At 42.2% G+C, this 12,389-nt stretch overlaps 1 protein-coding gene across 1 annotated transcript in view; it reads right to left on the bottom strand.

Annotated features, from left to right (window-relative positions):
* The window catches only part of LOC102210102 (protein shisa-9), a 117,146-nt gene extending 110,500 nt beyond the window's left edge, over positions 1 to 6,646 (bottom strand). Inside the window, exons 1-2 of the mRNA XM_005750162.1 lie at positions 4,979 to 6,646; positions 3,917 to 4,556 (exon numbers count right to left, since the gene is read on the bottom strand). Coding sequence (XP_005750219.1) covers positions 3,917 to 4,482 — 566 coding nt within the window. The 5' untranslated portion in view covers positions 4,483 to 4,556; positions 4,979 to 6,646. The remainder of the gene's footprint in view (positions 1 to 3,916; positions 4,557 to 4,978) is intronic.
* Positions 6,647 to 12,389: the final 5,743 nt, after the last annotated feature.

Below are 12,389 nucleotides of genomic sequence, written 5' to 3'. Positions count from 1 at the left end.
CCTAATATACATATGAATGACTAGCCAATTTAGCTTCCACTTCCACCATTTGACTGCTCTCCGGGTTTTATAGGTAGGAATCACAAAATGATGCTCCGCGGGGGTTTAAGTGCTACTACAGACTGTCCTTTCATTACTGGTCTTTGGTCACATCAGTGAAGTGGTTAGCTCATGTGTCATATCTCGGGTTCTCCTCTTTCTCCTATACCAACACACACTCACACACATACTTTGGCAGATATGAGGTAAATGGCTGTGTTTAACAATGGGATAGTAAAATGAGCGAGTCCCCGGTGTGACTTAATATCATCCCTCTGTTCCCTCTGGATATCTTCTCACTCCTGGTTTTGTCCCTCTCCTGCAGTGGTCATCACTCTGTCTCTGACCTCTTTCCCATCCTGTGAGTTAATAACAAGCTTGCTTGGAGACCTTTGCTTGAATCCATGATGTCTGCATTCATTTTGTGCTTCCATTAAAGGCAAGCATGTTCAAGGTGAATGAACAAGTGCTTCAAAAAACACATGAAGACAGATTTGCTTTTACAATAGTGTGAAACTTTAAAACTATTGAATCTGTTAAAGAAAGCAAATCAAATGTTCACCTTGTGTCGCTATTATGGAAATTTTACCTCCTCACTGACTGTCAGACTCATGTGACATTTAAACACAAGAATATCTTTTCCTGTCTTTTTCAGCTGTCTCTATGATCATTTACAACCCTTGAATTTTTTACATTCTGAGCATAAACCAAACAACAAGCCCTCATTCCAAAATGCAAAGATGCAAGTAACATGGGCCTACAGCAAACATAACAAAAAAACAACAAAGTTTATTACAGTTACATTTAGATCTTCTTCAGTATTTTGCACACTGTCTCACTACAATAGCTTAATAGGATACTTGATTAAATTTTGTTTTTCTGAACTTTTCTATTTCAATATAAGGATGATAAGTTTAAGTACACGGGCAAAATATTGGATAATTATTATTCGGTTCAGAAAATGTATATTATGACATAAAAAATATATTTCATTTAAGAAAAAGGTAGATAAATAAATACATTATGTCATATAAAATATCTGATAAAAGAAGAAGATGTGACATGTTCACTGACTTGCTGTGAACCGGAAACTATATATCTCATCATAGAAACAACCTGATAGCCTGACAGTACCAACAGTATCAGTATTTGCTATGATACAGCTATTAACTGTGATAAATGTGCAAAAACTACAGATCTGTTGCTTTCTGTTGCAAATCTGTGGCCATCCACATAAACATAAATTCACATTAATCAGAAATAAGAGAAGATTTATTCATAACACAAGGGAAAAGACCCAGGGAAACCGAGTTAACGATAAAAACCGATAAAAACCGATAAAAACCCTGAAAACCATAAATTTCACAGCCGATCCTCAACTCTCATAACTTGGTATCAAACAACTTACGGACCAGTACCGGTTGATGGCCTGGGGGTTGGGGACCGCATAGAAACACATTGAGCTCATCCACACAGACTGACTCAGATGTATTGCACCATGTTGGCAATCGGTGTGAGAGTGATTCCAGTCACTCCAAGTCAAATCGTGATTGGTCAGACTAGACAACCTGGGCAATGGCTTTGCCTTTGCAAATGTACAATTGGTCACCATAACTACTCCAAATGGGTTGGCGAATGCAAAACAATTCACAGCAATTACCGGCAACCCCTTATTTTTGCTGGTCTCAAGGAGGTTATCCTATGTTTACTCTTAAAGGGAGTGAAGCATTAGACGAGATAATGTGATGTTGCTGTAGTATCTAAAAATCTTCTGTTGGTTGTCTATGTAACAATACGTATATACTGTATGCAGTACTGGTCTTGGCTGATATTAGCTTTGTTTACTGATATCAGCCTAACAGAAAGCAGTGGATGATGTTTATCTGCTGCGTTGATTTATGTCTGGCAAAACTGTGATGAAAAGTAGAAATACTTTAAAACAGTTAAATTACTTTTATAATGAGTATGTTTCCATCTCCTGGCATAACATAGGAAACAAAACCCTAAACTGACAAAATGAGATATTTTATTTTAAAATGAGCCTACAATAATGAACAATCTAACTGGCACTTCTTTGATTTTGCTTTTTTTGGAGGGAGTAAGTGGTTTTGCTTGTTTGTTAATAAAAATGCTGAAAATGAATATTAATTATTTTAATCTGGGGTGATATTTGCTTAGACTTAGAAAATTGACTTGATTGTTTTTTTTTAATAAATTTTGCATTACATGAAAAATTTGCACTATTACCATGAAGCTGTTTGCTTTATTATAGGATGGACAGTTACAGTAAATACCATGTGATCAACCTATGTCACTTCTATTCTGCCGATTAAAGGCATACACGTAACATTTCTGAACATTTATTTTCACATTATGCCTTGAATGTGGTGAAGACAGTCAACCAGATTTCCGAAGGATTTCTCAAATAATCCTTGGACTAAAGAATTCAAATTCACGCAGTTGTTTGATTCGGGGAATAAAATGTGCCAAGCGATGCCATCTTTCATTGTGTTATTGGTGGCATGGTGCAGTTTAACATTAACAAGTGCTGATGTCTACTGCTTCTTCCTTCTCCTCCTCTTCTCCTCTTCATCATGCTTTGGGGAGGTTGAGAGGAAACGCGGCGATGACAGGATTTTAAAGAAGCTCTTACTCTTAACACCCAACAGGCTATCCGGTCAAACCAAGCACTCCCTCTCTCTCACACACCCACACATCCACGCACATACACCCACCCCCACCCCCACCCGTTCTCTGTACTAGAATTAGCCACTGGCTGCATTCCAGTCAGATCCGCTCAATATTCCACCCTTCCAAAAAAAAAAAAAAAACCTCTCTCTTCTCATTGCTCTCTGGAGGCCACACATTGCCACAGTCATAGTTGTGTCACAGCAATCAATCACCCATCAATGTGAAACAGCTACACTGATGCAGAGAAAACACAACGCAACTTCACTGTCATTTCCTCCAAAATCATCTGTCCTTTGGAATCTCCATCCTGCTGCCTGACCTCCATCCTGTGGTCTTTCGCTCTTTCCCACCCTATCACCATATCCATTGCTCCCTCGTGGTTGCAAACTTCACACCCATTATCACCTCACTGTGATTCACTCACTTTATTCATTACCGAGCTGGTGACCTTCTCAGCCATGTGTTTTCCCATTTCACATATGTTGAGAATAAATACTTGAACATTCAGAGAATGACTTGGACACGGAGATGGGATGTTATGGCTGTGAATTGAAATGAGTTTCAAAGACATGTTTGCAAATAAGCAGGGTTATTCTCACAGAAAAGAAACTTTCTTCTTTTTCTGTGATACAACTCCATAGTTTGACATTTCTCTCTGGCTGAGAGCACAGGAACCCCACCCATCATCAAAATCTTTGTTTGCAAGAAGCAACCAATCAGGAAAACGCTGTCTTAAAGGGAGTGCTGTCTAAAAGAGAGAGGATACTAGGTAGGGAGTTGCACAAATACCCAGTCATGCAAAGCTACGCTAGTAGATTTAGTGGATAAAATGTAGAGCTGGAAATTACCAAAATGAGTCTAATAAAATTTGGTTGCACTGCTACTTTGGTTCTGTTGGAGTTGCATGCTAGCCCTATAGTCTGCTAAAATCAGAACCAACTTATTGTATGAATATGTAGGTGTGGCCAGTAGAAGGTTAGCTTAGCTTCACATAGAGAATACTACCCAGAAAAGCAGCTTTGTTAACTGGCTGCTAGCTTTAGCAACTTTAAAGACATTTATCTCTCATTTGGCAAAAAACTTAATTTCCTCAAAAATATTTTTACTTAACTCTTTAGTCGATGCCCAGTATCATTCATCTATTGCATATCACTTCATTCATTGTTTTACTTTTCTCAGTTCCTACCTAGAGTTGGTCATGTCGGTCTGCCCTCCTTGACTCTTCTCCAGCCCAAGTTTGGTGAAAATCCCCACCAGCACCATGATGGCCACCACTCCACAGATAATATACACAATCATGTGGGTCCGATCCCGGTCCGGTTCCTCCTGGGCTTCTGTAACAGGTGCCACCGGTCGTCCCGTGTTTGCCCACACAGGTGTGTCATAATTTGAACAGGATGTCTGATCCAAACTGTGGATTTTGAACTGGCAGCAGAAGCGGTAGAAGCAGGAACCGCAACAGAACAGGTAGATACCTGCGTTACAGTTAAAAGGTGGGTCCCACTGGCCCATCACATCATAGTAACCCCAACAGCGGTTATCCCCAGTCGGACCTGCTTGCTCCTCTGTGTCTGGTGTCGGGGTTATTAACGCTGCTTCTGGTGACGTAGATGGTTCTGTTGTCTGGTTGTTGGAAGAGAACTGCGCCAAAGCCTGACCTGACGGCTGAAAGTTCAGACCTCCCAGAGAGATCAAACCCAGGAGGACGGCTAAAGATAAGTTCACCAAGAGTGGATGAATGATGGCAGCCATCTTGGTCTTACTCCAGTATCTTGTGATGTTAGTCCTGATGTGTAAGAGTTAATGACAGTTCCAACTGAAAGCACCTAGGTGTTAGAAATAAAAGAAATAGAGAGTTAAATATCCTCCTTGCCCAGAGCTGTTAGTTATAGCAAATAAATGAATCTTTTTGCTGTGCAAGCAGTGCAACTTAATGAGATACAGTATCAGTGAAACAGGAAGCTGAAGAGGAGAGATCAAGAGATTTTTCCCAGAGTGATAATCTGAAGAAGCATTTTAAAAAAGCCTTCATTAACTAGTTATTAAAATTCCGATTTACAGAAAACTAAACTGTCACTGTGGGAGCAGAACAAGTGAGGAAAAAGAATCTCCCATTTTAACATGCTCCTAGCTAAAGTAAACGTGGGCCCTTGTGAGCGGAAACTCACATGCAGAGACACACGATAGTCCTCGGCAGTTAAATACGTGTAGGTGTGTGTGTCAAAGCGCATTCTAAAATTTCTGTCACCTTTTACAAAGCCATATGTCATCGGCAGACAGCAGAGGCGGTTGTAGACAAATCCAAAGCTGGTGGCTTGGAGGGAATCCAGTTTAGGAGGCCGCGTTACCTACGGATGAACTCGCCTCTGGCATTTCTGACAGTAAGCTCCCCCGCAGAGTGAACGAATAATCCGCAAAAAGTGGGAAGTCTGGGGTCCTGATTTTGCTAGCTGTAAAGGCAGATATCTCTGAAACCTGCAGGCAGTCATGGGTTCCCACGTGGAAAACTTTTCACTCCAAAGATGGACTCATATTCCGGTGTGGGGAAAAAACTCTAATGCTCGGCAATGGAGCCAAATCAGTTGCGATATCATTAAAAAGAAAGAAAAGGGAATAAAAAAAACTCTGATCAATAGTTTTTCACTTAAGTTGTCTTCGTCACCCACTACTCCCTCTTGAGATTTAACTTGCATCCATCATCCTCTTACTCTCACCGTCGGCGCTCACAGAAAGCTTTTTTATTTTTGTAGTGGGCATCTTTTTTGCTGTCACCTGAGTCCACTTTGGTGGGTGTTTACTTCCTCTCCTAGAAGCGCAGCTCCAGTCTTTCATCCACTGAAGTTTTTGTATTGTTAAATATTCAGCTTTTATGACTAAAGACAGTATTGGATAGTTCCTTTCTATTTCCAGTCAGAGCCAACAGGTAACAACAGATGTTCTGTTTTTTTGGGGAAATTACTCCAGGGTCTCGTCAAGCTAAAATCCTGTGGTGATTACAGTCCAAAAGCGTCCCTCTTGCACCTGAGGCGTGTTTTCGCGTACACGTAATCTCACATTCACTTTGTGAACACATACAGCTCCAATCCCCCTGGTGATAGCACACTGTCAGTGTCAGTCTCTTTTAAGCGACCCACAAGAGTCCAGTGGTTTTTCGTGCTCTGCGGGCACCGGGCTCCTGTTGCTGCTGCTCTGTGTGTGCTCCACTGAAACCCCTCCTCTCCGTGGATCCCAGGGTCTCTAACAGACCCAGGACACCAGCTGGGTACTCTGTCTATCAGCCCGCTCAGTCCTGCCCTTCAAGTGCTTAGGCGAGGAGAGATGAGAGAGAGGGGGGGAGAAAGGGGAGGGCTGATGTTGTGATCTTAATGTCTTGGTGCTGCTGCAGCCGAGACTCTGGAGAAGCCGTGAGAAAGATAAACCTGTCGGAAATACTTGACCAGGAGTGGAGTGGTTTGTTCTTTAATGGCTGTGTCTGCTCCTGTGTTTGGCTCAGTCTTTTCTTTTCTTTCTTTACACTCTGATCTCGCTCTATCTTCTCTATTTTATAATTTTCTCTCTTTCTGTCTCTTCCACAACTTACCTTACTGTTTGCCCACAGCCTCTAAGTAGGGCTGTTTGTTGTTGCTGAGGAAATATCACTGTGAGGTCAGAGAGCCCGTGGACTGCCCTTTGCACTTTCAGCCAGCGCACTTGCACGAGCCTTGCTGGAATAAATATTCCCGCAGCCCAGCTGGATGACAAAGACAAGTGGAGATGCGACAGCCAAACAGCAGAGTGGCACCGAGGGCAGATCAAAAAATATCCTATTTTCAAAAGAAGCCCCCTTTTGGAAATATAGAGCTGCGTGCAGCAGAAGAGCTTCGCTCTTGCTCGTTCAACTATTCAGTTGGCAGGTTTTTCAATTTTTCCGTTAGCATCAATGTATATATATATTTTTTTAATTTGTCTTTTTTCCCCACTGAGAACAAAAAAAAAAGAATGAATTACAAAAAAGCTTTAAGCATTAATATGCAACAGTTTTTAAGCAAATGTTGCACATTATCCCCCAATTTTCATGCATTTTGCTGTCAATTAAGTCCTTTGTCCGGCTGCAGCTTCTTTGAAAACAGGCATAATTTGATATATATGTATAGGAATTTTATATATATATCATATGTATGTGTTTTCACTGGTGATCTGCTTGTGGGATGCTCCAAACAGAAGTGAAGAGCAAAGGAGACGCTATAAATGCTCTTTTTATTCCATGTTTCCCCGTTGTTCTTGTTGCTGCTGCTTCCTCATCAGTGTGTATTCCATCCTTTCCTCGTCGCCTCACTCTGCTTGCAGCGGGTGTATCCCGTCCACTGGTGATGCTCGCAGTGCTGCTGCTGCTGCTGCTCTGGCAGGACCGGATGACAATATCCCGCGCACTCTCGCTCTCACTCCTCCCTCTCCCAAGTCACTCCTCCCTCTTTTGCTCACTCCTCCCCTCCTTCTCAGCATCTCTCTCTCTCTCTCTCTCTCTCTCTCTCTCATACACACACACACATACACACACACACATCCATACTCACTCATAGCTTTTGTGCGCAAATGAACACAGCTCCCGCTTGCTGACTCTCCCTTTCACTCTCCTCCTCCCTCCCTCATTATGTGTCACTGACACTCTCTCTTTTTCCCTCCTCCTGATTTTTCCTGTGTTTTTGTCTCGGCCTCGTCAACACTCACTCTTTGTCCCTTTTGTTTCAGGTTACCTCTATTTCTGTCCTTTTTCATCTCCGTTTGCCTTTTGTCTTTCTAACCTTTTCAGTTTCTTTTATCTATGTCCGGTGCCCTGTGCCTGGGTTTTCATTCTTCCATTGTTCCTATGCTTTATCCACTCTCTTTGCCCATTTTTCCATTGTTCTCCCTCCTCTGTGCTGTTTTCCTTTTTCCAAAATGCCACAGTTCAACATATAGGAAGAATTGATGCTGACTGAGCAGCAGGTTGTAATGTGCAGGAATGCTGGTGTGTTCATCTGCAATGTGTGCGTGTTTGTGCCTCAGCGTAATTACTGCGCTAATACCTCTGCACAGTTCGTCTTTGTGTGAGCATGTTTGGACCATGCGTGGCACTGCAGTCTATTAGGGCTGATTTAGGGAAAGAGCGAGCGGTGGTTGAAGTGAGAAAGAGAAGTAAAGAAGAAAGGAAGGAAGGAAGGAAGGAAGGAAGGAAGAGGAAACAAGACTTAGATAAACAGAGAGGAAGGAGAAGGAGGAGGCAGGAAGAGAGAGAAAAGAGGGGAGGAGAAAAGAGGACAGCGGCTGCCAAAGAAAGAGGGTGGCTTGACAGAATAGAGCAGGGGGAGGGAAAGAGAAGAGGAATTATCATAGGAAAGGGAGGGGGATTAAGAAACATGGAGAAAGCTAGTGGAATAGGAACTGACAGAGGGATAGTAGGAGTGAGGGAGGGAGCGAGAGATATACATAGGAAGGGAGCAGACAGGTAGGAGGAAAACCATCTCAAGGGAAGGTGACATTGGGCGTGGAGAGAAAGAAACAGGAAAGGCAAGAGAGGAACAGGGACGGACAGTCTCCAAGAAAATTTCCAGGATGAACCGAAGAGAGATGGCGAAGCAGACGATTATGAATTTTGAATACTTACAGATTTAATGCGAAATGTGAGCCAGATTTTTAAAGAAGCAAAAGAAGTAGTGCCTTTGGGTCTGGCTTTGAAGGGGCCAAGCATCATCATTTTTGCATAAAAGCTTTAAAGCTTTCCTATACTTTCCTTCTCACCCCCTCTCTATTTTATCTTTGTTTATCTTCTTATCATCCATTTTCTTTTCCCCTCTCTCACACATTGACTACAGACTCTTGTGTTTGAGTCACGCTATCCTTTGTTTTTTTTTTTCTCTTTTTTTTGCCCCTGCAAGCCCAAGGCTCATGTTCTCTTGCTGTGTGTACTCTGTCCAACCCTCTCGGCCTAAATTCGCTTAAAATCTCTGGCAAAGCGCGTCAGGAGTTATGTCAAAGAAACACACATGTGCATACTTCAAAGGTACACGAAAACATTCATGCCGACACGCACGCTCCGGTGACTTCACACCACCGCTACGTGGCACAAATCAGCTAATCCTCCTCCTCCGTCCTCCTGTCTGGCAGTGTCCTCAGCATATTTTCTCTCATTTAAAGAAGGTCATTAATTAAAAGGAAAGAAAAAAATTCAAAGTCAGTGTGATTGAAAGCTTGGTCTGCTTTTAGATAGGCAAGATGCTGCTTTTCAGTGGTCAGAAAGGCAGTGAGACATAGGTGCACAGCGTGTTGGCTGAAGAGCAGGACAGGAGGCAAAGAGGGATGAAAATGGATGAAGAGGTACAAAGATGGCCCCAGGGGAACGATGGCGGGCAGAGAACAGATTGAATGGGAGATCTTAAATCACTTCACTTTCTCTCTTCTTTTCTGCATGGCTATGGTCTGACAGCACGCAGACTCCCATTTCTGCATAGCATAGCTTTGCTCTTTGGTGATGGATGCATACGCATGTATTATTTTCTCCCTTAACAAGGACAGCCTTACAGTAACATTTAAGGACCTTTGTGTCAGATACTGAGAATGCCAGCGCACACATTTGTGCTCTACAAAAGACTTTTGATTTACAGAAAGTTACATGGCACAAAAGTCAACAGCATGAATGTGTTGATTGAACAACTTGAACACATCTCTGCAGAACTGCCGTGTTACAGTTTGGGTGAGTCTGCTCAGGTAACCTTGGGCTCCAATAAAGTAAATTTTGCTCTCAGATGCTGAAGATGCCAATTTTTTGTAACCGCATGGGGTTTTGGGTTTAATTATCAACTACCATACAGATGTGTGTTAAGTGGACAGACCATCAGTTCAGGTCTGCGAACTAAAAATCTCCTTAGCATTAATTAGATATAGCAGTGTATGTAAAATAAGTTCACCGTGCTGATTAAAAACGTTCCATTCTATTAATGTAGCACAATGTTTTATTCTGGGAAAGTAAGCACAGTGATTTAGTCAAATAACAGCAGTTTTCATTTAATCACTTAACCTTATTCATTCATGCAAACTCACTCATTGCTCACTGCTTGAAGCTTCTCTTTCCCTTCCAACCAACAGCTCTTTTTGTTTGCACTGTTTCACAGCAAACAGTAATCAGGGCAGTTTGTGTAAAACATGGAAATCAGCTTTTGATTGGAGACACTTAGCTTAATGCAAACCTGTCAGACTTTAGGAAAATTTGCAGCCTGATTGTTTCCAATCGTACAAATAAGCTACTTAGTTCAGTTACACTAGAGTAGAAACAGGATGGCAACGTCCTTGTGATTAGTGGAAACAAATGTTGCCCAGTGATTATGTTGGTTTTTCTTAATTGGAAGGAGTTAAGAGAGTTTGGGACCAACTGGTTGATAGTGCAACACCCACAAGCTCAGAGCGAACACTTTCAGAGTCGCCAGCTGCGCACACATCAGCAACACCATAAGACCTTCATTCTTGTTTTAAGCCAGCGAGGCGTGATTGTGGATGCCGCTCAGGTGCGTCCACCTCCCCCGCAGCCGCGCTGCAGGCCACGCCCTCCACATTTACTAGTACCTTACTAATGCTTAAAAGTGTGACATTATTATAAAGTGCTACCAAAAAGAATTCCATGTCACCTTTACTTTGTGCTATATATTTCATTTAAGGAATCTTAAATTCCTTAAAATAGTCTTTGCAAAATTTGTAAAATAGTCTTTGCAGACAAATAATATAAAGTCTTTCACTCATTTCATTGTGTCTGCATGATGGATGTGATTGAAACTGGAAGCAAAATAATCAACAGCTGTCGGTGCGTCTTTGTGAGCTGGATGAATACGCTGACATGCTGTACAGGCTCGCTTTCATGGGCGTCTGAGTCAATGTCACTACAGCACACATGCAGCACTCTTTGCAGATGATTTCTTCTTAGTGAACATCATTTGTGCTAAATCAAAAGTATTTGCAGACAACAGATGATGATCCGCTTCGAGGGACAAGCGCTTCTCCTTCTGTTGTGCCAGATTTTTGTTGCATGTCTGCCTTTTTGCATAGTGTTACTTATCCAGAAAATTCCAGGAAACTTCAAGCTGCACATTGTAGAGAAGAGCTGTGACCGGCACATGCCGGCATGTGGCAGGTCCCGGTTTAGGGAGCACTCGATTTGCTTTTACTTTGGGTTTTAATCAGCAGAGCACACATTTTCATTATTGCTCCAGAATGCTCATTTGTTTGTCGGTTTGTTTGTTGGTGGTCAATAAAATTAGACATGAGTGCAGTCCACAGTGAAAGTTACATATTTTTGAAAGAATTCTTAACATCTGGTTCAAAGGTTTTTTGTTACTGGTAGCTCCGGTTTGCATTGTATAAACAGGAACTGCTGCTATAGTGAAATGAACCTAAGTCCATCAGAAGGATCATTTTCAAAGACAGCAGAAATGTCATCTCTTCTCACTTTTCTCTTTGCCTCTATCTTTTCATCCTCCTCGCTTTTCACTCTTCCCCTCTTTTTCTCCCTTACGTTCCTCATCATTCACTTCCGTTCTTTACTTTCTCTTCCTTCCCTTTTCTTCACCCTTTGGAAAATTTCATTTCAAATTTAAGGAGGATAGAAGCGTTTCCTCAAAGCTAACCTCAGTTTTCATCTCTGTCACCTGCCATCTCCGCTGCCACTTCAAACCACGTCTCCTCTTTACTTTTACTTTGTCCTTTCCTGAGTCTGTCTCCATCTCTCACCTCACTTTCTTTCTTATCCTCTCATCAAACTGTCTCCCGTGTCTCTCAGATTCCAGTGCATGTGCAGCACCACGCCACTCCTGTCAGTTCCACTTTGTTTTTCCTTGTAATGTAGCATTCTTTCGGCACCGTGTCACTCCTCTTTTGCTTGCTATAGCTAGGCATCCTTCCTTTAGTCTCTCACTGTCACTGACTGTCACTCCCAAAGGATTATTTCAGGGCAGAGTAAATGGATGGAGATACATGACAGCAAGTCAGGCCAGGCCATGAGAGGATGCACGGAAAAACAGATACTCCAAGTTACACAAATTCAAACCACCATGAGCAGTTATTCGGCCTGAGCTAACAAACTCAGTTTACTTCAGTTTACTATTACAGCTAGTTTTCTACTTTTTGTTTTTGTTTTGTTTTTTCAGTTTTCAGTTTTTAATATCAAAAATAAGACATTTTAGACTGTCTCGCTGGAGGTTTAAATGTCTTTCTCTGCTCTCATCATTGCAGTTCTCTTTAAATAAAATTTTTATTTGCAGAATGCGTCTCAGATCCCTCTGGGGGTTGCATCAGGAAGGGAATCCGATGTAAAAATCTGCCAAATCAAACATACGGAATTACCCGCTGTGGCGACCCCTCGTGAATAAGAGAGCAGCCGAAAGTATTTTTTTTTTCTTCTTTTCTTTTTTAGTTGAAGAATCTCCCATGTGGACCAGCTGGGTCTAATTCCCAGCTGTGGCCCCTTTCGTACTGTGATCGCTGTTTGTGTGGAGAGCTCGCCCTGTCTGTCTGCGCTGTAAGGAGAGCCCTGTGCTAAACTCACAGTAAAAGTGTGGATCAGTTTCAGTTTCAGTTTCACACACACACACACACACACACACACACACACACACACACACACACACACACACACACACACACACACACACACACAG

The sequence above is a fragment of the Pundamilia nyererei genome, unplaced genomic scaffold (genome assembly GCF_000239375.1).
Source record: "Pundamilia nyererei isolate P.nyererei 1_Seehausen unplaced genomic scaffold, PunNye1.0 scaffold00264, whole genome shotgun sequence".
Classification (NCBI taxonomy): domain Eukaryota; kingdom Metazoa; phylum Chordata; class Actinopteri; order Cichliformes; family Cichlidae; genus Pundamilia; species Pundamilia nyererei.
This window is presented reverse-complemented; position numbering and strand designations above follow the sequence as displayed.